The 25,343-nt window shown below is 45.5% G+C and overlaps 1 protein-coding gene across 1 annotated transcript in view; it reads right to left on the minus strand.

Annotated features, from left to right (window-relative positions):
* Positions 1-364: 364 nt before the first annotated feature.
* The window catches only part of PARD3B (par-3 family cell polarity regulator beta), a 538,536-nt gene continuing 513,557 nt past the window's right edge, over positions 365-25,343 (minus strand). The window contains exon 23 of the mRNA XM_060281957.2: positions 365-6,256. Within this exon, the coding sequence (XP_060137940.2) occupies positions 5,893-6,256 (364 nt within the window). The 3' untranslated portion in view covers positions 365-5,892. The remainder of the gene's footprint in view (positions 6,257-25,343) is intronic.

The raw sequence follows: 25,343 nt of genomic DNA on the forward strand, positions 1-25,343 counted from the left end.
TGGGGGCATTAACTTGTGACCCCGATTTGCTGCGTCATTTACTCGGTTTGGGGTGGTGGTGGCAAGAAACATAGGGTTCGTAGCACAAAACTGGTGCTAAACTTTGGCATCAGTTGGTGTTTTTTTGGGGGGGGAGATCCGGAATTTCGGGGTCACACGTTAATGAAGGTGTTTTGAGCTCGCCTTGCCACTGGAGGAATGCACCCTGAAGGTTTGTGGTGTGCAAAACAATGACAAGAAGGAAACTAGCCATTGTCGCGACTGCCTGCATCGTCCCCATTATGTTTCTTCTCAAAGGGTATCTCTGTTGAGGACTGACCACAGTTGACCAGGATCAAAAGATCGGACAAAAAGAGCCCCTGGCAGTTGTTCTTAAAGCCTTTATTTTAATGCAAAATAAAACTGTTCAGCATTTATATTGGTGATATGTAACAAAACAAAACAAAGTGAAACAGTGGTACCAGATGATCTCTTAAATCCCCCCAATAAATTTCCCAAACTTTAAAACTTTTTTTTATTTAAAAAAACCCACACACAAATATAGGCGCATATGCGCAACAACAAGAAAGAATAGAAAAGGACAGCAGTGTGCAAACGAGCAATTCCCATTACCGTTCGTGGGATTGCGCCAGAAATAATCTGAAATTGATGTCTTGTGAATGAAGGATTAAAAATATATATGTATAAGAAAAAGGTTCTGGTTTCTGCACTGAGAGGCAAACGTCTCTCAAGTAAGTGCACAGATGGCTGGAATGCTCTTGCAAAGAGTTATACTCGAGAGCCTGATCTGGGAAAGCTGTACATGCATCTTGGCTCCCACAAGGGAGAGGATATGTTCACCCCAGAGCACATCTACCCTGGAATGTCTAGTGTTTTTAAGAAGGCAGAAAGGAAGGAGGTAGCATTTCAACAGTATACAAAGATTAGGCAGCACGTGAAGCTTTATATCTGGCTAAGGGTAGCACTTGGAATGTGGGGGCTTGGAAGAGAATCTGGAAATCTGACTTCCCAGGACCTCTCCTTGGTTTCTTTTGGACTACTCGGCCTTTTCAGTTGCTGCAGTCAGAGTTGATCCTCTGTCCATGAGCTAATAATGTCAACAGATGGTCCAGGAAACTGTTGGGTGTCTGCATGGACCATCCAGTCACTCAACAGTTAACGCGTCAAATCAATTTTTTGTAACAAAAGTAAAATAGAATAAAAAAATGGAACAGGAATTTGCTCCAAAGTACACTGATGTTTCCAGTAAGTTCAGCGGGCTTTCAGCCAGGCTTCTGTTCCAAATGCAATACCTAAGCCAGCTCAGCACTCGGGGAATAAATGTACAAAGCTGTATCTAGCTGTTTTGACTGCTTGGTCTGAAACCAGCTTTATGCAGCCCCCATCCCTTGTGCTGTCCTTACGGTTTCCCCCACTGGCATGCTCAAAACCTTTGCCCCTCTTCACAAGGGAGCCTTTTGTCCTTTGAAGAGCCAGCCTTTGAAGAAAGCACATCACACAGTTGGCTAGCAACTGCAATGTGCTCCTTCTTAGCCCTTTGGGGGGTTAAGTTCTCATAAGGTGGGAAGGTATAGATGCCTTGTGCAGCTCATATTTGTGCCTTATGATTGGACATTCTCTCCCTACCTCTTGTCAGGATACAGGCATGAATCTGGACATCCATAGATATTGGTTGGCCTGAGCTTTTCGTTTTGCAAGTGCTCTTCTGGCTACATCTCTAAAACAAGGGGAAATTGGGGCTGCGGTAGGAGGCACCTCTCTCCTTCATAGGGTGGGGCCGACACAGCAAACCTAATCAACAGGCGCATTGATGCCCATTTTTGAACTTGCGTGTGAAAATGCAACCCACAGGGGCAGGTCAGAGCAACCCAAATTCACTTGCAATGAATGGCTTCTGTCGGATTGGCACGTTGTCATAGACATTTAGCACACGAGGCCTTTGTGAATAGAAAAGAACTCTCTCAGATCCATTAATATTCGCAAACATACGGGCGCATGCGAGAAAAGAGCAACTTGTTTTCTTAATGGCTCGTGTGGAATTGTTGTGTGTGCGCAAGTGATAGATATTTTGATCCACCAGCTACAGCACCTTGTGATATATGTGTGTGCTACACATTTGTCTGCAATATGGTGCCGATAGTTTGTTTTGCGTTATTCCAGAGAAGCAGGATATATATACATATACATGCATGTGCACGCACACACACACACACACACACACACACACACACATCCGCCCCCACCCTTCTGTGAGTCACTTAAAGCAGCCAGCTCCTCTCCCTCCCCTTTAGAATCATGGGGGCATTTCAGACTGATGGGGGTGCCATTCAGTTTCCTTTGCTCCTGTCCCCCCCCCAAACCAGGCCAGGAGTTTTTGCTCCTTTCAGCAAAGCATGAAGCATCTATATAGTACTGCATCTATTTTTTTCCTCCAAAAGGAGGAAAAGTCTCCTATAGCTTTGACAGCAGAAGTGTAGTTGAATACCCCATTGGCTAAGATTAACAGCTGAGAAGGGCCGTCTTTTGACCTGCCTTGTCCTACCAAATGGAGCCACTGCGAGTTTTAGAAGGGTGTTTCATGTTACATGGAAAACAACGGAGCAGGACCTTCAAAGGCCATAAATAATCCAGGCAGGCTCTTTCCATTCAATTTGGATTTATCCCTAGCTCCTGAAATGCTGTCAGTTATCTCTGTGAATGGGAATGAAATGGCACCAGAAAGGGGTTAGGAGGCAGGTGATTTATAAGGCAGGAGCTTATCTTCCAAAGCTCCCCTTAATTGTGATCAGGCTCGAGATAAAGCCACTGTCATCAACATTAGCTTCTTCCATTGAAGGATCCAATGTATCGTAGGTTATATTTGTACAAAGTGCATTTTAAAATGTCCATCTCACTCCTAGTAGCCTTTCTGCACTCCTTGAACACCTGCCTATTTTGTCTGTCTTACATATGTGGTCTATTTTACAGAAATCATTGAGGGGGAAGCACTTGTACTACACACCAAAGGGGAAAGGAATGGGGGTGGTTGTTTGAGAGCGGCCTTCTCAATATCAATCTTGCTTCAGATCCAAAGCTGAAGCTTATCTCAATTAAATGATTGCCTGCACACACCTGAGATGAGTGTCCACCTCCATGCTCTTCAAAAGAGTTCACAAGGCAAGGGATAAAGTAGGAGAATTTCATCACAGAGAATTCTCCCACAGGCTGGGTTAGATGACCTGGATCATATCATTCGTGAGCCATCGGGCACTCTTAAGTGACTTAAAAACGTCACACTTTTGGAGTAACTTTCACTGTTGCACGTGAAGCTGTAAACACCCCCCCAATGGCTGGCACAGACTACAGGGCCATAGAAGGCAGGAAGCAATCTATTTTTTTCCATAATGAACTGCATCCAGGGTTTCTCAAACTTGGGTGCCCAGCTGTTGTTGGACTACAGCTCCCATCACCCCTAGCTAGCAGGACCTGCGGTCAGGGATGAGGGGAATTGTAGTCCAACAAAAGTTGGGGACCCCAAGTTTGAGAAACAAGGAAGTGCTTTGTCCTTCCTCCGCCAAAGAGCCACAAACCAGGACAGAAGAATGAAGGCAACATTTTAACATGATTGATCGAGTTTGGATACACCAGTGATCACAACAGGCCACTATTTCCTGTCTTCCATGTGGTATCTTACCTCGGTTCAGATATGAAACAAGATATTCAACAGGAACTTAGGCTTAGCAAGGAGTAAACAATTCGACCGGTTCACACTCTACTTACTACTTAAGCCTGCAAATGTTAAGGGGAGGAACTTAGCTGCTCATTTAAAAGTGGACTGGACAAAATTTAAGGGTATTTTATACAGATACATTTCCCCAAAATATCAGCCTCTCAGCTTATTTATTCACAGCCACTTGAAATTCATCTGCTGGAAATAAGATAGTGGCCTTTTACATGGCTATAATATGTATTTGCCATTTTAGGAACAAGTAGTCTGAGAATAATTACAGGGAAAAGTCATTCCTTGGTGACGTTTTCTTGTTAGAATTAATGGTAGAAACACAATTGTCCTCACTAAACTGTTTCCTGCTTAGTCCTGCCTAGAGAGTAAATGACCTAGTGATGGCTATGAGACGCACAACCTTGGATCCAACCCTGCTATTTGTTACTCAGGGACTTTAAATCTGAGGCTGTTGTGTTTGGGTTTTGTTCCTTTTTATATTAAACAAACAAACAAACAAAAATCAATTACTTATATGAATATTAATACTTGGGACAACAATGTTAGGCCAGTGGGTTCAATACAACACCATAGAACCTTTCATGGGCGACGGAGGAGCTCGTCTTTTCAAAGGCAGCAACACAAATTTGTGTGTGTGACAGATTCACTAAGCGCCAAGTCTCTAGAGGCCGCCGGGTATAATGAAGCCATTTCAGAAAGGGTAAATGATAAATGGCTGTGCCTGGTAGATGACCCCTCCGTGCAATATATAATAATTATGAGACGACCTGTGTAATGAATCCTGTTAATTTGCTGCATACCAAAAAGGAAACCCAACAGCTCCTTCTGTGGCCAGGCCCCAAGGTCTTTCCCTTGAAAGGAAAAGGGCTATGGAATAAATAGCCTTGAAAGGCATCCAACCAAAGGAAAGGGTGATTTTTTTTTAAAGAAAGGGGGGATGTTAAAAAAACGATGCTGGAGCTGCTCAGAATTCCTAGCTCATCAAAGTTTCAGAGGCTTTGTTAGGCAGGGTGGCAACTAAAAATAAACAGAACCAAAAAGACCCCCCACGTCCCCGCAGTCAATAACCTGCAGACAGGACCATCTCCCTCAGAAATGGAAGCCAGAGGAGAGCCAGGGACCACCTGAGCTTCCTCCCCTCCACCTTCACTGTTGGAACATGATTGGAATTCATTAAAACACTATTTTTATTCTGTATCTCTGATCCTCTGGTGTGGCTTTGTCTTCTTTGTTAAAATGACCATCTGATAATCCACCATTTTTTTTAAAAAAGGAGCCTCCCTTGCTACCGGCTCACCTGCAGAATTTCTGCCAGGCAACAGGGGCTCTGGTACCCCCTGACCTTCCTCCCTGGGGTGGGATCTGAAGAAGAATAGCCTTCACAGGAGACACTTTGAAGTCAAAAGCCAATGCAAGGATAGTCGGGGTGCTTGTATTGTTTGTTTGGGAGGGACAGACTCCCGCTATCACACCTGCAAAATTGGGTGCTGGGGGCAACTTGTCTTACATCGGCACTGCCACCCTCCCTACAGCCTTTTCGTCTCTGAGTTGGCAACTGTGGAGAGCAAGTAAGATTCTCCAAAGGGCCTCCATGTGACAAAGTGAAAAACTGAAGAGGAGGACAGAAAAACTGAGTATCTGAAGGGGCAATTAAAAAACATTACTGGGATGAGAGCAAAACAGTATTTCCCTAGGACAACAGAGAGAAATGTCAGGACACACCGTGAGCCCATCTCCACTCTTAAAATAATTCTCCAATCAGAGGTCATAGAAAAGGAGGCTCTGCCATGCTGGGGGCACACACAGTGGCACCCAGAGAATACTCTTTCTGAAACAATGTCCAAAATAGTTCCCTGCAATGTGGGCACCTAGCATGTGCTTGTGTAGTTAGTTGCCAACAGCCCTGAGTGGCACTTTTAATGTGTGCTTAGAAGAAATTCTGCTTCCTCTTCACCTGCCACCTTCTACGTTTGAGGAAGCGTTAAAACACACACTCGGATACACTGGTGGCTCCCAAAGTCACTGTACCGCTTTTTGCGAGCTCGCAGTTATGTTCACGAACGTGTCCTGGGTGCAAGCTGGACAGGCTCAAACGACATCTCTCCCCTGCGATAGGCAAGATCAGTGGTAACGGCTGCAAGGTGAGATATCGACAGGTGTCTGGCTTTAGGCTATACAGCCGCCGTCATGGGGTCCTTCTGCCTAGGATCTTGATGCCTGTATTGGTACTGATCCGGGCCGGCTCGGCGATGAGCGAGTCTGCCCATTTCATGATAAGGCAGCCCCCTGTGGCCTTGAGGAGGAGAGGGCGGCACATCTTGGCGGAGGGGTCCTTTGTGCTGGCCTACCGGTTGTTGTGGGAGACCACACTCAGGATACCAGAACTCTGTTGCCCTTGGGCCATCTTGTGGGTGAGCATAGCTCCCTTTGGAGGGGTGTACTGGCGGGTGGCCGGCTTGGTAGTAAGGAAGATCTCTGTCTTTGTACATCACCCGTTGTCCTGCTATATACTCCATGGGTTCTATGGGTCCATGCCTGGGAGGGAAAGAAAAGAAGAGAGCTCGTAAATAGAAAGCCCCACATCGCTTCCATTTGAAGTTCCCCATTTGTTTGGGACAAGCAATGCCACCGGGCTCTAGCAGCTGGCCAACGTGAGTCAAGACAGAATAAAGACTTCCTGGCAGATGCATGCTGCTAGATTGGTAAAACACACGCCGGAAGCTGGCGCAAAGGTCCGGCGCACATCGCAGCTCCTTTAGAAAAAAGGCACCACTGGACTCCTCCAGCTCACAATGAGAGCTCCTCACGATCCTCTTGCAAGAATGGGAAACAAAGAACCCTTTCAATGGTGTGCGTCGGACTGTGTCTTCTCTAGCCTGAGGATAAACAGATGAGTTGGGTCTGCATCCTGGCGAGCCCCACAAGGCTCACGAACACCAATATTCACACCTCAAAGCTGTTTCGCCAATTTTCTCGTCTCAAACATGTCAGTCCATAAAAATTCCCCAAGCCTCGCAGTTGGAAAGCCTGGAACTCCCAGAAGAAAACAGTACGGATATGAGGATATCGTATCTGCATTTAGTGGGCTAGCTGCCAATACCGTTTCATTGGGAAAGAGCAAAACACACATGGGCGTGAGTGGGAGGGCCTAAATCTGCAACTTGCCTGCATCAATAAGGATTTGACAAGCTCGGGTGCATGTGAAAAGCAACATGTGTGACCATGTAATGTCATGGGGCCTGATTATGGAGTCATTTCTGTAGTTTTCTCTGTCTTAATTCCAGGATTTACATTAATGAGGGGATTCTCCCTAATAAGGGTAAAGCCGGGGATAAGTGTTACATGGAATACATAACAGTTTTATGTAGACGTCAACCCAGATGCCACGAGAAAAAAAACCTCTGTGTGATTAGAGATTGTTCTCTTCAAGGCTAAAATATATCTTCAGTTACAGAAAGAGTGCTGACTAGCTCTGAAGAGAACTGTTGACGGCAACATTTTTTCAGATGCAAAAATAGATACCATGCTTTCTGGAGTGTGTTGGTTTTTGCAGACCAAACATCGCCCTGCAATGCAGCGCTGAATATTTTCCCCCCCCCCCCACATATATGCTTTCTTTTTTGGATCTGCAGTGGTTTGGGTACTATTTTTTAATGTTTCGTTTTTTAAGAAACAAAAGCAAATGCTGAATCTCTGCAATCACAACCCTTCTCCTCTCCCCCATAACTCTGGTCCAGCTTCCCAGAGAAAGGTGGGGAACCTTGGAACAAGCCAGGTTTATCTTCCACCTTAAGCAGGCAGTCTTGGCGCATGGAAACTCAGATATACGGATGCCAATTACAAGCAAACTGGAGGAGGAGAGGCAAGACTCTAGCCAGGGAGATATTTTTGGTCATGGTTGTTCAGGCCAATTGTGGAAAAACTTGTCTCTTCTGAAATGCCGCACAAGATATAACACACACCATCGGAAAGTAGAGCTCAGACAGCGACAGATCTCCGGACTAACATTGCTCCTTGTGCACCCATGGAAGATCATCAAAAAACAAAACGGAAAACCCCGAGGAACCCAAGGTGTAGCATACGACCATTTGAAATCATATTAGCACCAAGTAAAATTGGTAAGAGTGAGCAATAAAGATTTACACAACGGCAACCTAAATCCACAAAAGGAAGGAAAAGACAGCAGCATAGCTACCAAGTTCCGGCCTGAGAAATAAGGGACTGGACCGGAAGTAGCAGACCGGAAGTAGCGCTGTCACCATTTTGGAACTGGGCGGAGCATGCTCAGAAGCTACTTTTGATGCTGCTCTGCCCTGTTCCAAAATGGCCGCCACACCAGAAGTCGCACTGCAGCCATTTTGGAACTGGGCAAAGCAGCATCAAAAGTCGCTTCTGAGCATGCTCCGCCCAGTTCCAAAATGGCTGCTGCACCATAATTAAACCGAAAAAAACAAAAAAATCCGTTTTTTCAGCTGGGAACAGCTGGAAAAACGGGGGTTTCCCGGGGAATACGGGAGACTTGGCAGCTATGGACAGCAGATTCAAGAGGTGTGGAAATTAAAAAAAGTTCTCACCTAGAAAGAATCTAAGAAGATCATGTGAAACTTTTCCCTTTTTATCATCGTTGTGCCATGCAACCTGAGCCCTTGTGGCGAAGAGTCTCACCCGCTCAGCCTTCACTCTTCTGAAAAGTCAATCCCACCCCAATTTCAATTCCTGCAGATAACACTTATGTTTTCTAATAGGGCAGCAGCAGCAAATACCAGCCCAGGAAGCAAGAAACCACAGCAAATCGCCACCAGGATATATATATGCACCCAGAAGAACACGTTTGCTGTGGACACACACGGCAATTTTACAGATACTGCTAAAACGTTTTGAGAGTACCTGTGTAAACGGAAAGAAAAGAAGGAAGCATGAAATGTTGCTGATTCAGCTCTGGCTCATTTTAACTTGGTTGTGCGAGGCATACACTTAACTGAGAAAGGACAGCTGTGCTTTTAGTTTGCGAAGTAAGACATAATAGAAAATTAAGAGCTCATATATGTGAACAAGCACCATGGCATCACTTGGGTACCAGAAGTATTATACATCTCCTGTTCCTTGTGATTTGCTTCTATAAATGCTGCAGAGACTGAAGTGGGGAAATCGAGTCCTTTGCCCATCAGGAATAGTGCTTGGACTGATCCAGTGCTCAGTCATCTTCATTAGGTGCTGGCCATTGACATCTGAGTAGCGCAAGTTTTACCGGTGAGAAAAAAAACCACATAACAGCAAGGCAGAAAACAAAACACTGCAGACTCGCAATTTGATGCAATTCAGCTTGTGGTACTATCTACTTCCACCTCACAGGGCTGCTGGTATCAAAGCACAGCGGGCAAAGCCTATGTAGTGTTGCTGCTCTTTCTTTCGCAGCAACTACAGCACCAGACTACAGTTAGAAACAAGGCTGAATATCCACCCACCAACCCCTGCAAACTCCTGGCTCAGGTTTAGTCATCACTAAAGCGACAGCTTTTACTTGACAGATCTGAGTCTGGTCACCCGACAAGAGTCAGAGATGGTGCAAATAAGAATGGATGTGTGTCCCTGTGCCTACGGAGGGCAAAGTCTCAAAATAGTATCAATTGGTTGGAGCAGAGAACGGTCCGCCTGGCATTCAGAATATCAGGGGAAAGCACATCATCCTATTATTTAACACCTCAGTGGTTTTATTCATAAACTGTCAAGGAGGGATGAGATTGGCTCCTTCGCCAGCGAAGCAAATGTGCTCTCAGGCCAAAACGAATCCTTCCTATTGTCTCTCAAGGAAGCCCGTAAGAGGGACTTTGCAAAGGAGCTCAGTCACCAAAGACTAAATCTAGAGCTCGGATGATTACGATTAGAGCCATGTCAGTCATTGACATTTTTCATAACCCCATGGAATGACAAAGAAATAAAGCCCAAGATAAGCAGGGCCGGCTCACTTATGAGGCAATACGAGGTGAGTGCCTCAGGTGGCAGGATCCACAGAGGCAGCAGTAGCAGGGAAGCTGTGGCACACTCCTTGGGAGACTGCATCGGCTGCCTCCCCGGCAGCCACCCCACAAATACAGCCTCAACAGTAGCCTCTCGGTCCAGGTGAGGAGACACCATTTTATGGTTTGCCTCAGGCATACCTGCCAAGTCTCCCACAGAAAAATACAGGATCAGCAGCAGCAGCGGCACCAGAAGTTGTCCGGTGGCCATCTTAGGGGTGGCCATGCGGCCACCTCCAAGATGGCCGTTGCCATGTGGCCACCCCTAAGATGGCCGCCAGGCATGCGTAGAAGCTATTTCCGGCGCCAGCAGCGACCATTTTCTGGGCAAACTGGCACCAGAAAAATGGCTGCTGGCAGGAGCGGATTTAAGTGAGATTTACAGGAGAAGAGCTCAAATGGGAGACCGCCGGGAAATGGTAAGGGAAAACGGGGGTTTCCCGGGGAATACGGGGTACTTGGCAGCTATGGCCTCAGGTGCCAAAATGTATTGGGTCAGCCTTGATGATGAGACTGGTTCATGTTTGTGTGTGTGGAGGCACAAGCTCTCTGGCTAGCCTTTTCTCCTGTTACTCTACCAACAGCAAGCTCTGTTTGAAACTGTTCTGCCACATAATACTCAAAATTTCCCTAATGCAGAGCATGTGGAAAGTTTTGAGGCGTCGCTCCCGACAGTTGTAAGTTGTCCACAACTCACTTCTGAAAAGCAGCATGCTCAACATGCAAGCGTCATAGACCTTCATCTTCGTAGTGGACATTAGCATCACATTCTCTTTTGCCGTTTTGGGGAGATGAGCCATTGCTGTAGCTGCTTTGCTAATGCACTTGTCCAGCTCAGCATCGATGCGTGGAACCGTGATGAGTGGAACACAAACCACGCCAAGTGTGTGATCACCATTGTTGATGCACAGAGTGCTGGCCATCGCCCTAAAGACCTGCAAAGGCAACTTGGATTTCCCTATTTTCCTATTTGCACGCCCAATCGAGGTGCGTCGTATCACTGTCACCCCCACCAAGTCCTCCAGGGATGATAGCATCATAGAATCATAGAGTTGGAAGGGACCCCAGGGGCCATCTAATTCAACCCCCTGCAATGCAGGAATCTCAGCTAAAGCATCCATGACAGATGGCCATCCAACCTCTACTCAGAAACCTCCAAGGAAGGAGAGTCCACCACCTCTGTTCCACTGCCCAACGGCTCTTACTGTCAGAAAAAAGCTCTTGCTGTCAAGGCCATCCAGTCAAGGTCTGGAGCCAACACTACCTGATAACCCCCAAATTAAGACAGGCCTTTTTAGCAACCTCAAACAGCCCCCTGCTCAGCTCTGCCAAAGCTGCACCAACGTGACATGCAATACCATGGTTTGTGGTGAAGCCACGCCAGGACCTGTTCCTGAAATGGCCACAAAGACCCACTGCTGTGAGCCCAGCAGCCGAACAGAAAAGACGCATAAAACTGATTTAGTAATAATGACACATGCAGATGGTTTCCCAGCAGTGGTTGGTGTCACCCATTTTTGCGGCCAAAAGTCTATAAACTTCAGCAGCTGCTCAACTCTGTCAAATAAATGCATGGAACGAATACCCCCCCCCTCTCCTGGGCTGACCACTAGTTTCTCTGGAAGGGGAATGTTGTGGGCTGATAGCTACGGATCCCTAGGCTGGAGGGGACACATGGAAGAGGAGGAAAGTGAGATGGTTCACAGCCTCCCTGCTCCACGTGGGGCTGCCTTCAAGGGTGCTTCCAGATGTGGATGTAATATTGTGGGGTCATTCAACCTACCCCAAAGGGGTAATTGGGAACAGGGTTTTAAATTTTTTATCAAATGGAGGGCAAAGTATTTCCATCATACTATGAGAAGCACATGTTGCTTCAAAGTGCAGAAACTGTTTTGGTTTGGGGGTGGGAGGAGTTACTTAGCGTTTTGGGTTGCAATCCTAAGGAGAAAATCCTAGTGAACTTCTGCAAGATCTCACAGTAAAAATGTACGCCTAAGATTCTTGTGTTCTACTCCCTGACCCAGAACATCCTTAGGGTTGCCACATTTCAAAAAGTAAAAACCAGGACACCCCAGAAATTGTTGAGCTTTTTAAAGGAAATTCCCCTTGGATGTCAATTCCGACTTCAAAATTCTGGCAATGTCTGGATGTATGGCAGCTCTAATCTAGATGCAGCAACCACCTCCAGATAAGAAAGTTAACTTCCCCTCTTCCTTTAATCCCTTAGAAAAACACTTATCTGGTAAAAAGTCAACATGAGCATTGACTGTCCGGATCCTTCCACCAAAATATATAGGGAGCCGGCATTTGTCCACAGACAGTTTCTCCGGGTCATGTGGCCAGCATGACTAAGCCGCTTCTGGAAATGCCGTTTACCTTCCCGCCAGAGTGGTACCTATTTATCTACTTGCACTTTGACGTGCTTTCAAACTGCTAGGTTGGCAGGAGCTGGGACCAAACAACGGGAGCTCACCCCGTCATGGGGATTCAAACTGCCGACCTTCTGATCGGCAAGCCCAAGAGGCTCAGTGGTTTAGACCACAGCACCACCTGCGTCCCTTACAGCACTAGTACTCAGTCTGATAAACCATGATTTATACTGTATTATCAAGTCTATTGCATCTGATCCGGCTTCCCAGGTTAGCTGGACGACCTAGAGCACTACAGCACCTCCCATTATTTTGTATGCCAGTGTGGAAGAGCAGTTCCTTTTCTTGCAGATTAAACATAAACTTCCTCATCTTAACATGACTGGACAATAATACTGCTTTTGTTCACCTTTGGTATGCAGTAGAAATCAAATAATGTCCCGCAACTGCTGCTAAAAATGTGGGTTTTGTAGCTGGCCCTGGTGGGGCAAGCATTGATAGTAGCTGTCTCAACCACGTGGCTTCAGAGTCCTTTCCATATCTCTGAGGGTGGCTTCGGAGTCCTTCAGCACTTTGTCTGGAGTTTCTCATGCAGAACTGGGAGGGCCTGTCTTCTATAACGTTCTGTTTTTAAAGGGAAAAATCTCTGGGGAAGCACAAGGGTCCTGAAAGTCCAAGGCCTGGAATTCTTCCTCTCTCTCTCTTATTCCACTTTAAACAGGAAACATTTGCACTAAGCAATTCCAGGGGGAGAACGTAGGTTCATTCCAAGGCAGATAATGTTGGTACATTGCCTACATCAGTGATTTGTCCTATGGACTTAAGTGAGCGGGGCAGCGGAAAAATGCACATTATCTTTCACTTTGTGCCAAACCATTCTCAGTGAGATGGGAGCACAGGTTAGATTATAGTACACTCAGAGGTGTGTGTATGTGTGGCAGGGGGGACAAATTACTATACAAACAAGGCAGACAGTGGAGGGCAAGAAACAGGGAACAACCAACAATTTTCCTTTTCTTAAAATTATTATGTTGTCAACTACGGAATATTTTTAAGTCTACAAAGTGCTCAGCACCAAGAGCAATTTATCTAAATGGCAATACAACTGGCTCATAATTGTCCTCTCAAATCAGAGGTCATTGAGATTGTGTTTTTGCAGTAAACTACATTCTGCTTGCAAAGGCAAGCAAAAGGTATTTTTTTGGGGGGGGGGCGCAAAGGGAGAGTACAAAGTCCCACTAGTCTAATCAGGTGGATGACAAAATACCAGGCAGCAGGATTAAGGGGGCTTGTGGTTATATAAGTGAAACATGAACACTGACCCTGGTTTTTGTTTTGTTTTTAAATGAAATAGAGCAAGAAGGCTATTTAACCTGACTGATAGTAGGAAGGCTCCCAGGATGGACTTTGCAATCCTTCTCTTGAGTGGTTTGATCTAAATTTCGTCATGACCCTGGAGATCCAGAATGACCTACTTGTTTTTATTTCTCTCTGGGACCATAAATAAGGCCCAGTGTCGAATGTCCACCTGAGCTAATTAGGGGAGGAAGTGGATCTATTAACCTTTGCTGCTTGGGAGGGATTGGTGAATGTCACTGCTGTTATAAATGCCTTTTCTAGAGGACCATGACATCGCAGGAAATCTTAATTCTGGCTGACTCCTTGAGCACAGATAATGCAACATACTTCTCACAGACCCCTGAGAGAATTAAGAAATCACTGGCTAGGATGGGAAGTGACTGCTTGGAGTGCCCAAACCATGACTGCATTGAATATCAGCCACACGTACTACTGACTCTTGCGAAGGCTACGGCGGTCACTGTATAGGCATTCGCTCTTAAATTCTGCGCCAAAGCTGACTTGTATAAATTTTGCCTGTTTTTAATTGCACAGCAATGCTCTTAAAATGCACTTCAAGTGCGAGTAGTTTTGAGTGTACTCTGTGTAGAAATAGGAGAGGATATATTTTTATTAAAAACCTTTTTTGGGGGGGCATACTATTATTTCTCTTAGATGTAGGTGGACACAAAGTACTACATGGCACACTCCCCGGCCCCAAATGCTGCCCAGCATTCTCTCTTTTTGTATATCTTTGCAGTATTAGGGGGGCTTCCTCTTTTTTAAAAGTGAAAACAGATGATTCCCAGGATGCTAAATTCAACACAGCCGAGGAACTACGGCAAGGCAAAGCAGCCTTGCAGGATTGGCAAATGCAGAGCTGGATTGCGTGAGCAAAAATCCACATGGTGACAGTTCTATACCCTCCCTGCACTTTTACTTTCAAAATCACTTATTTTTGCGCAGCGCAGCGCTGCGCTGCAAACACAATGCTCTGCTATGGCTTCTAGCAATGTCATGAAGTTGAAACTGTTAAAATCTGTGGCTCGGATTGTTCACCAACTCTCTCATCGTGTCCTACTGATGACATCAGGACATGCCATAGCAGAGCTCTCTTTCTGTCCATTACACAGGGGTCAGCAAACTTTTTCAGCAGGGGGCCGGTCCACTGTTCCTCAGACCTTGTAGGGGGCCGGACTATCTATCTATATCTATCTATCTATCTATCTATCTATCTATCTATCTATCTATCTATCTATCTATCTATCTATCTATTGGGGGGGGGGAATGAACGAATTCCTATGCCCCACAAATAACCCAGAGATGCATTTTAAATAAAAGGGCACATTCTACTCATGTAAAAACACGCTGATTCCCGGACCGTCCGCAGGCCAGATTTAGAAGGCAACTGGGCTGAATCCAGCCCCCGGGCCTTAGTTTGCCTACCCATGCTACAGGGGTCAGCAAACTTTTTCAGCAGGGGGCCGGTCCACTGTCCCTCAGACCTTGTGGGGGGGAGGCCAGACTATATTTTGAAAAAAAAGAATGAATTCCTATGCCCCACAAATAACCCAGAGATGCATTTTAAATAAAAGGACACATTCTACTCATGTAAAAACACGCTGATTCTCAGACCATCTGCGGGCCGGATTTAGAAGGCGATTGGGCCGCATCCGGCCCCTGGGCCTTAGTTTGGGACCCTGCTATAAGGGGACGTCATTTTCTGCTACTGTTTCAGTTTGAGTGTGGCCTGTAGTCTAAGGTTACCAGATCTCCCCGTTTCCCGGGTACAGTCCCCAGATTTACAAATCAGTCCCCTGACAAAATCCATCTATTTAGTAGGAAGTAGAAAAGTGTCCCCGGATTCATTGAAAAAAATCTGGTAACCTTACTGTAGGTCCTGCCCTCTGATATCAGACAGAAAACTGAGATCAGATCCCATTGAAACCAGGGGAAGTGCTGGGGGAGATTTAAAAGCAATATCAAAAGCGATAACAGGATGAATCTGGTGACCACTCTTACTTGGCCTTACAAAAAGCCTTTGTTACTTACTTTCCCTAAAAACTAATCACACACTCTCACGCTGTTCATGCGCATACTTTGGTCACCACCATTCCAGTGATTGATGAAACACAGACTGCATACTCCATCTGAGGAAGTCCTAATGAATTTTGGCCCCACTTCTTGTTTTCATTGGCTCCTAGGGAGCTCAGAGTTCAGATGCTTGGTTCATGCCTCTTCAGTGATCCATGATTTGGAGGGTACATATGTCTGCCAGGCCAACACTGAGAAGTGGAAAATTTTTGACCTCCGGGCCGCATCCAACCTGGCTGCTTCAGGCCCATCCACTCCAGAAGGCATGTGGGGAACGTTATCTGTAACAGGAAATGACGAGAAGTGTCTGTACTTCGATTTCCTTAACTAAAGCGTGGAAAGGGACTGGATGCAAGCCAAAGAGGATATTTGTTGTTGTCCGACTCTTCGTGACCCCATGGACCAGAGCACGCCAGGCACTCCTGTCTTCCACTGCCTCCCACAGTTTGGTCAAACTCATGTTCGTAGCTTCGAGAACACTGTCCAGCCATCTCCTCCTCTGTCGTCCCCTTCTCCTTGTGCCCTCAATCTTTCCCAACATCAGGGTCTTTTCCAGGGAGTCTTCTCATGAGGTGGCCAAAGTATTGGAGCCTCAGCTTCAGGATCTGTCCTTCCAGTGAGCACTCAGGGCTGATTTCCTTCAGAATGGATAGGTTTGATCTTCTTGCAGTCCATGGGACTCTCAAGAGTCTCCCCCAGCACCATAATTCAAAAGCATCAATTCTTCGGCGATCAGCCTTCTTTATGGTCAGGAAGATAGAAAGCTGTCTTATACAGAATCGGTTTTGGTCACTCCTTCCAGGGTCTCAGGCAGAGAGTCTTGTCTTTTCCCTTTGCTCAGGTGCTAAGATCGATCCTGGCACCTTATGCGCGCAGAGCATGAGCCCCAGCACCACTGTGGATTTGACTACCCAGATGAATGGCTGGAAAACTGCCAGGCTCTTCCAATTAGATTGTTATAACCATAGAATCACTTGTCTGTCAGGCTGGCAATACAGAGTTAAGCTCGCAGTTGCACTAAGCAGGCAGGCAGTGATTGAGCGGGTTTCTGAGATCAAGGAGCAAGCTAAAACGGCGGCGCAAAGGCAAAGGTTACACCCATACCACACACTTGAAGCACAATGCTTCCCTCAATTGTGGGAACTGCGGCCAACCCTTTAGAATTGTGGATTTGGAAGGGATCGCCAGGATCAAATAGTTCAACCCCCTGCAATGCAGGAATCTGTTGACCAATGTGGGGCTCAAGCCCACAGCCCTGAGATTAAGAGTGTCGTTCTTTACCGACGGAGCTGTTCCCAGCATCTTTAACCAACTACAGTGCCTAGGCTTCTTTGGGGGAAGTCATGTGCCTTGAAGGTATGGTGTTTGGATGTGGCCATCCTTGCCTGGATGTGATGCCAGAGTCCCTGGTCTGAGGCACCTGGGGCTTCACGCTGTTCTGTCACAACGAAGGTTTCCCCCGGCCTCACACCCAACAGAGATGTGCAGGCAGAAAATCACAGGCGCAGCTCCCCAAACACTCTGGCAATATGGGGGAAAGAATCATACTGCGACACAAAACATCAGAAGGGCGGCAGATGACTGACTGATCTGAGAATCCGCCTGTAACTTTGAGATTATTCACATATGCAAAGGAGTAATTCCCCAAAAATCCTGTAGCGATTTTTCCCATTGGGGGTAATAGCTTTGGGTTTAATACTCTTCCCTCCAACACATGAATCCCACAGTGATAAAAACACAAAGGGAAAAACTGCTAATCCTATGCTCAATGATCTTCCTTCCTATGAAAGGTTTTAGTAGGCTGGGCTTTAAACAACATGGAGATAACATGATGCTTTCGCTGTTAACTTCTCAGTGCCTATTGAAAACCACCCCTTAACCAAGAAACCTTTTAAGAGGAGGTTTTTAGCCCAGCACGTCTCTGTATTGGGCTTGAAATGGTTTCCAATATATGCTTTTGTTGTCAAGTTGCTTCAGGGTGTTTTTCATGAGAAGCAACTCATAAATTAAACAAACATACAAACAATAATAACCAAGAATGCTGTTTCTGGAGCAAGAAGCCTAGCTGGAAAAGTCGGATTTGGCCTGATTCATCCAACCATTTATTTTAATGAAGTGAAATGCCTATTTCTCTGTGTTTGTGCGTATAGGAAAGAGAGAATGACTGCTCTTGTGAATGCACCAGCAAGAACTAAGATCTCAACCAGCCCTTTTCTCAAACAGAATTCAAAAAAACCTTCAAGGCTGGTGAGTCAGGACCCACGGCTGGTCACCGTCTGATCTGAGGTAAGTCACAATAATAACATTATTAAGTTAATAGCATTATTAAGTTATTATTAAGTAGCAAAAAGTTAAGACGTGGGTCCCCAAATGCATGTTTGGATTAAAGGTGGGTCCCAAATTTGAAAAAAAACAAAAACAAAAACGCTTTAAGGCATTTTCAAAAATAATTCAATTAAAATGAAATTTAAAAATTCCTTCAAATAGTACCTTAGAGACCAACTAAGTTTGTCATTGGTATGAGCCTTATCAATTATCAATTCCACTTATCAATTAAAATGGTAAGCCATGTTCTCCAATGTACATTACAGCATTCACAACTTGTACTGGGGTCTTTTTTCTTTGGGGGGGGGAGCATTCAGTACCATGTGAAACTGTCATGTGAATCTTTCTGAACACTGCAAGACCGCAAGTTGTAAAACCAAATACAGTGGATGCTCGGGTTGCGAATGTGATCCGTGCAGGAGGCATGTTCGCAACCCGCAGCACTGCATCTGCGCACGTGCGGGTTGCGATTTGGCGCTTCTGTGCATGCGCAAAGTGCCGAAACCTGGAAGTAACCCGTTCTGGGATTTCCAGGTTCGGCGCGGTGCGCAATATGAAAGCACGCAACCTGAAGCGGCCGTAACCCAAGGTATGACTGTAAAAGGAAACAGAAGCATAGGCACCTTAAAAGCCATTTCCACTAATGCAGGGGTGTCCAACAGGTAAATTGTGATCTACTGGTAGATTGCGGGGGCTCTGTGGTAGATCGTGGTAGATTGTGCCCCCCCAAAAGCTCAACAGCTTTGGCTTCCTAAAAAAAGAAAAGCTCAACAACTTAGATCTCTTGAAAGTTGAGCAGAAGAGTGAAACAGAATGCAAACAACGTGTGGCAGACAGCAAAAATCCGGGAGGAAGAGCCCTGATTTTGGATCCTGGTGACATTCTTCAAGCCCCAACTGGGTCATGGAGTCATTCTGGGGCCTCAGCATTCTTTTCTCTCACTCATATTCAGTTCCCCATTTGTAAAATGGGAAAATCCCACAGGCTTGTGGGGGCAAACTCACTAAAGATTATAAAGCGCTTTGCAAATTAAAAATGTTACGGAAATGATAAATGGTGGCTGTTCGGTTAAGAACTACTTGCCCATCTTTTCTTTGTGCAGAGGCTGGAAAAGATGCAAAAATGCAAATAGCTTCTGTGCCACAAATGCTTTCACCACGAGGTTATATACACGTGACATTTGCTTCTTGGCGCAACCAAGAACTTAGCTTATAAAACCACCTGTCTAACCATCAGGTGAGAATTTGTGCCTTAAACATAGGACTGGTTCCTTCCCACTGAAGCGTACGGATTGTTTTGCTTTACCTCCTGAAGGAGACTCACCGAAGGGCACGCTCCTCCATTTGAAAATGCGTCAGGTTTTGATTTTTAAGCTGCCTATATTTTCAGTCACATGAGCTGCACTTGCAGTCAAAAGGTTACTACCCTAATAAGAACAGGATCTCAGATTAAGTACTGCTTGCAATTTGCAAAACTAGTTCCGAATTTTTGCTTACACTGCACATAATTGCTAAAGTAATGGCAGTTACGGACGTTTAGGTAGGAAACCGGTGTTCCTCTACTTGAACACGGGGTTTTGGCTAAGTAACCCTCCTGTCACCAAAATGGAAGAGGTGAGGAATGCCTACAATAAACAAGCATCTCCCCACACTCTCCATACCCAGCAGAAATCAGGCAAATTTTACAACCTTACAGAGCGAGGAGATGGTTGCTTCTACCACACAGTTCATAAGAATATCCATGCACATGCCAAAATTCTGGCTCAGGCAAAATATCTTAGGAATTCTGAAGTAACTTTAAAAGGAACATTATCCTACCTAAATTGGCAGTTTCCAGATGTTTCAGCGCAGAACGCATTGGTTAGATTTATAGTATTATAATTTGCTCAAATAATCCCAAGTTCATAAGTGTGTGTTTGGGGGGAGGGACTTGTGAAAAAAAAGGGCCTGTTTCTAGAGCACAGATTTCCCGGTAGTGGGGCAGGACCTGCCAGTGGGTTGCAAAAACCTTGCCAGACTTCTATTACCGTAATTCATGTTGAAGAACACAAGCCCGGAGTTTAAAGGAGCTTTCTTCTGAATAAGGGTGGTTGTATTGGCAGGTTGGACCTGAACAAAAGAAAATTTCTGAGGGTGAATCGTCTCGGTAAGAAGAAAGGGAGTCTCCGATGTGTGTGTAGGGAAAAGGCTGTTGGCCACAGCTCATTAAAATCAATTTTGTAACCCACGAAGTCTGTGATACTGGCCTGCTACTCCTCAAGTGCTCTTTGTTTTAGTAATTTTAAAAATCGTGTCCTCCCTCAAAGAGGGCATGTGTTGCGGTGAGACCTGGAGACCGACCACCTGTGTTGTGGGTGGGTAAGATTGGTCAGCCACAACACCCGATTGGTAGGTCCCTCAATGTTGGGTTCAATCTGGCCAATGGGGTGCAGTCCAAATGGACCGAGGGACCTATATATGCCTCATGCACGTGACCTAGAGCTTCCTCTTTCAGTGCGTGCATTTGGAACACCCACCCACCTCTCCCTACTTTTAGGGGATTTTGCGCTTGACCTTGCTATGCCGTCGGGTGTTGTCTGTCGTTGGGACAGGGGCACAGCAGGAATTTTCCCCACTTGGCTGATTGGCTGGTGCCATTTGGGTTTCGCCTGCTGCGTAGCAAATTGTCACAACTTGTAAGGTTGCGGATAGGCACTGGTTCAGATGATGGGGATGGGAGAACGCTCTCGCCATCCCTATGTGAAGGGTTATTCCGTTAAAGGAATCCAGGGACTCAAATAGTTTGGTCAACTTTCCCCAACTTTCCGCTTATCCAGATGTTCACCCTTGGCTGACCTTTGCTGGTGCCCTGGGTCAGTGCTACCTGCAAGGGTGCAGGGAGCTAGTTGAACCAGAGCCTATGCAACCACTCACTTTCTGTAATCAATAAAGTTGTGGTCTAAATTCTGCCAAAAACCCAACTAAAATCTGAGTCAAGTGTGAATTTATTTATTGGGGGGGAGGTTTCTGTGTCTGAACACGCAAGAACATTTACAGAAAAAAGTGGCGTGCTTTTTGCATTTTAAAAATTGCAGGAACACAAACGGACTTGCCCTGCTAAAAGGAAAACATGTTCTATGATGCCCTGTTCTTTTTGCTACTGCTGGTGTCGAAGAAAGACTACAAAACTGATTTCTAGCACATGCCACACACGTATTATTTATAGGCTGCTCTGGTAAAGGTGCTTTCTTCTCCTGCACTTTATCAACAACAAGTGGCTAACTTCCCCCCCCCCCCCGATAATGTAAACTAATGCAATCCCAGGGCTCTCACACAACACAGGCCTGGCTGCAAGGGAGCTGTTTTCAGTCTGAGGATTGCAATTGGAATTCCTAGAGTGTCAGATTTCCAGTTACCAGACCCCAAATCCTGGTCCCAGGCACGACTGTGGTTGAGCAGGATTAGCGGACCACTCTGCAACGTTATGTATTACATAGCTCTGCCTTCTTTAGGCTTTACAGATCCATAAAAAACAACGATCATTTGATGACCTAAGTACTGAATGGAAAACAAATAGTGAAAGAGAAAAAGCCTTTACTTAGGCTACCTGTATCTGCTTTGGATTGCATGGAGCCGGAGTTCCCATACCATGTGCCAGTGGTGTAATTAATTCAAGCAAGGGCACATTTTTAGCTAAGCTGCTCAATAAGTGTTGGACTCCCAATTGACATAACTGCACTTAGCTGCAACTCCACTGAGAGTAACACACTCTCAGTGTGAAAAAGATCTCAGGTCCAAAATACTTTGCATCCTTTTCTCGTTCCTGTCTACAGAAAGAAAATAAGCTGAAAAACTTCCACTGTGCTGGCTGGGAATAGTCAGTGCCTGATTAGAACTTGCTGAAATGGGAAGCTGAACCTCCAGTGACAACCCTTCGTATTAAGGGCTGTCAAATAAAAACCAACCAGTGCAGCTGTTTTAACTGGTTGCCACCGTCGGACGTGAAAACTCATTGCTAACCGACTTCAGAACGCGGAAGACGACTTTGCTCCGGTAGAGTAATGAGATGCAAATAAGAACCAAGGCTCCTGTGAGTTTAATAGTTGTGCAGAAGAGAGATTCTCCCTTTTTCACACAGCTGCTGTTATTAAGCCATCAGAGCTGTTTGTCAGCACCTCCTTACCCTTGTAGTCGTTCTCCAGCTCTGGAAAGACATCTTGTGCCTTTTGTGTGCATGCAACACAAGCAGGTACTGGGCAGTGTACTTTACAACTGGTTTACTAGTTTTACTGCTGGAACTAATGAGTTCTCTTGCCACTTTAGTGCACCCCAGGAGTAGTTTGATACTAAATCAAATGTGTTCTCAACTGGAAAAATCAAGCAGCGGTATCCCCGGGGAACAAACATTAAAGAGATGGCACAGACAGTTCTTAGATTTAATTGTAACCTACTTCTGTCCTGCCATGGTGACATGGTTGTCTAAGGTGCCTCGTGTCATGTGCCGCAGAGTCATTTCTTACCCATGTGAGAATGCCATCCCAAAACATGAAAACTGAGGGAGACGGAAATGAGTGCAAATAGAGCACTTGCCACATATAGTTGAGGCTCAGAAGTCTTCGCTGGGTTATAGTAGAATCAGATTAGAAAGGGCCGTAGCTTAGCAGTCGAGTGCATATGCACAAGATGGGTCAATGGTTTGACAGACTATAAGGCAGTTTCCTATATTCTTAGAATTAAAATACTGCAAGTGCCGGGGAAAGTTATTCAAACTTATTTGTTGAACAAAATGCAGCTTCCTTCTGAACTAGATTGGACCGAAAATGCAGCAAAGGCCTCCTGCCCCATCAAAACCCCTTCTCTTCCCCATAACACCTCAACACAAGTGAGTGACCAAGCCCAGAAAGTCAGAAAGAGACCTTTTACTTAACAGTAGTGATGTATGGAAGTGAGAGCTGGACCACGAAGAAGGCCGAAGAATTGATGCTTTTGAATTATGGTACTGGAGGAGACTCTTGAGAGTCCCATGGACTGCAAGAAGATCAAACCTATCCATTCTTAAGGAAATCATCCCTGAGTGCTCACTGGAAGGACAGATCGTGAAGCTGAGGCTCCAATACTTTGGCCACCTCATGAGAAGAGAAGACTCCCTGGAAAAGACCCTGATGTTGGGAAAGATTGAGGGCACAAGGAGAAGGGGACGGCAGAGGACGAGATGGTTGGACAGTGTTCTCAAAGCCACGAACATGAATTTGACCAAACTGCAGGAGGCAGTGGAAGACAGGAGTGCCTGGCGTGCTCTGGTCCATGGGGTCACGAAGAGTTGGACACGACTAAACGACTAAACAACAACAACAACTTAACACTAACGACCCCTTCCCTGTGTTTGAGCTGCTCAAGATGGTGGCTGGTGTTCTACTGTGACCCTCCTTGACACAAAGGCAATAATGGGATTTGCATAGACTCTGGACACAAGAGAAAGGCAGCACTCTGCTCACCTCCCTTAGCCTACAGATCATCTCAAGCCATGCCGCCGGGAGGTTGCGTGGAATTAAAGAACCTATTGAGCAATGTGAAGCTATTTGGCGACCTTTTCAAAAGCAAATGGGGCAAAAGCAGATTGTAATGGCTTGCTACTTAAATTAACAACATGTGTCATTTTGTATGTTGCACATTATTCCGCCCTGCGTAATACCTTGAGAGTCATTAACCTCTTGGCACCATCGGCTCCTGTCTCCATACTAAACTAGTCACGCCTTTTGTGTTGCAGCCCCTGTTTATAGAGCCCCAGGATTAGGATTTGGGGGCTCTGGCCTTTTGTTCCCTGGATCAGCAGAGGCTGAGATCTTTATGCAGAGAAAAACACCCAGTCTTGTGAAAAGGGTGCTTTGCATCTCATTGAATTAACCTTTCCGCTCAGCCTGCTAGAGAAATCTTACCCAATCCCTTTTAGCTAAAGGGAAGGCATTTTTTGCGTCGTGTTTCAGGGTGGTGGCAATTCTTTGGCTGCTAACTGGATCAACTCTTGCCTGGAACCTACCTTCCAGGACCGTGTTTATGAACATGAAATTGTAAGTAGTAGCAACTTGTTGGGACCTCGGTCCCAAGGGGGTTGCTGATAAATTCACTGGGCATGTCCTTATCACACAGTATTGTTCTTGATCAGGGTAGGCAACCTAAGGCCTGGGGGCTGGATGCGGCCCAGTCGCCTTCTCAATCTGGCCTGCGGACGGTCCAGGAATCGGCTTTTACATGAGTAGAATGTGTGCTTTTATTTAAAATGCATCTCTGGGTTATTTGTGGGGCATAGGAGTTCCTTCACCCTCCCCCCCCAAAAGAATATATATTCCGGCCCACCACATGGTCTGAGGGACGGTGGACCAGCCCATGGCTGAAGAAGGTTGATGGAAAAAGTAAGTAGAAAATATTCTTTTTTTGGCACAGGGTACAGGTCTAACATGGGAGAATGCAAGATTCTCCTGCACCAAAATAAGTGAAATGTATTCCCTTGCTGTATACCTCCTAGACCAGTAATTTAGGGTTGTGGAGCTTTTTTTGGGGGGGGAACATGGCCAAAAATTAACTTTGGGGCTTAAAAAATATATTTTTGTGATTTTTTTTAAATAAAAAAATATTTATCTCCGTTGTCATATGTCTAGGTTTCCCCAGACATTTTTGCAGATTTTGCAAAAATCCACCCAGACATCAAAATGCTGCCCGATTCCCGGATGTGTTCAGGGAAATCCGGACCTATGGCAGTCCTGACTAACACCTGACCAGAAAAGATATAGCTAGAAGGACAAGCTGTGTTGCACCTCACATTAAATAGAAGCAGATGACAGAAAGCAAGTCCAACAGGTCGGAACACGGCATGCTGGGAATTGCCAAGATTCCAAGGAGATGTTGCTTCTGTATTTAAGACGAGCGCCGCTGGTGTGCTGACGACAACCATCCTCTCACATACGAAGGAAATGAGCAATCCTGGCTCTAAGGAATGGGGCTGCCAAAGAGCTACTGCAATGTATGTAATAATTCTTCCCTTTGCCTGTGCATTCACTACATTGCAAGTATCCGAATCATTCTATAAAGCACTTTGAAAGTCGCATAAAAAACACATTTTAATCAGTTCTCATTCTACACATGAAATGAATTTGAAGCACAATGAACATTCAGCCACATTGTTAAAATGATTTTCGACAAATAATAGAAGCCATTAGAGAGTCTCCTTAAGTAATAACAACTGGTGCAGAGGTTCTAGCTATTCAAATATTGGATTGCTATTAATACACAGCCTGATATTTAGAGGCTGCAAAAAGCAGCACGAGAGCAGGTTATTAATGCTATTACAGAACTTTTATTTTTAACATTATCTTTCATCTAAATCAAAGCATTTTTCCCTGTTTTCACTCCTTGCTGTCAGTATTCTCCCTCCTTAGCTATATTCTCTGATTAAAAGAAATACCCTTCAATAAATTACAAAGATACAGAGCCAGAACAGATTGTA

Source organism: Zootoca vivipara, chromosome 1, assembly GCF_965207765.1.
Source record: "Zootoca vivipara chromosome 1, rZooViv2.hap1.1, whole genome shotgun sequence".
Lineage (NCBI taxonomy): Eukaryota > Metazoa > Chordata > Lepidosauria > Squamata > Lacertidae > Zootoca > Zootoca vivipara.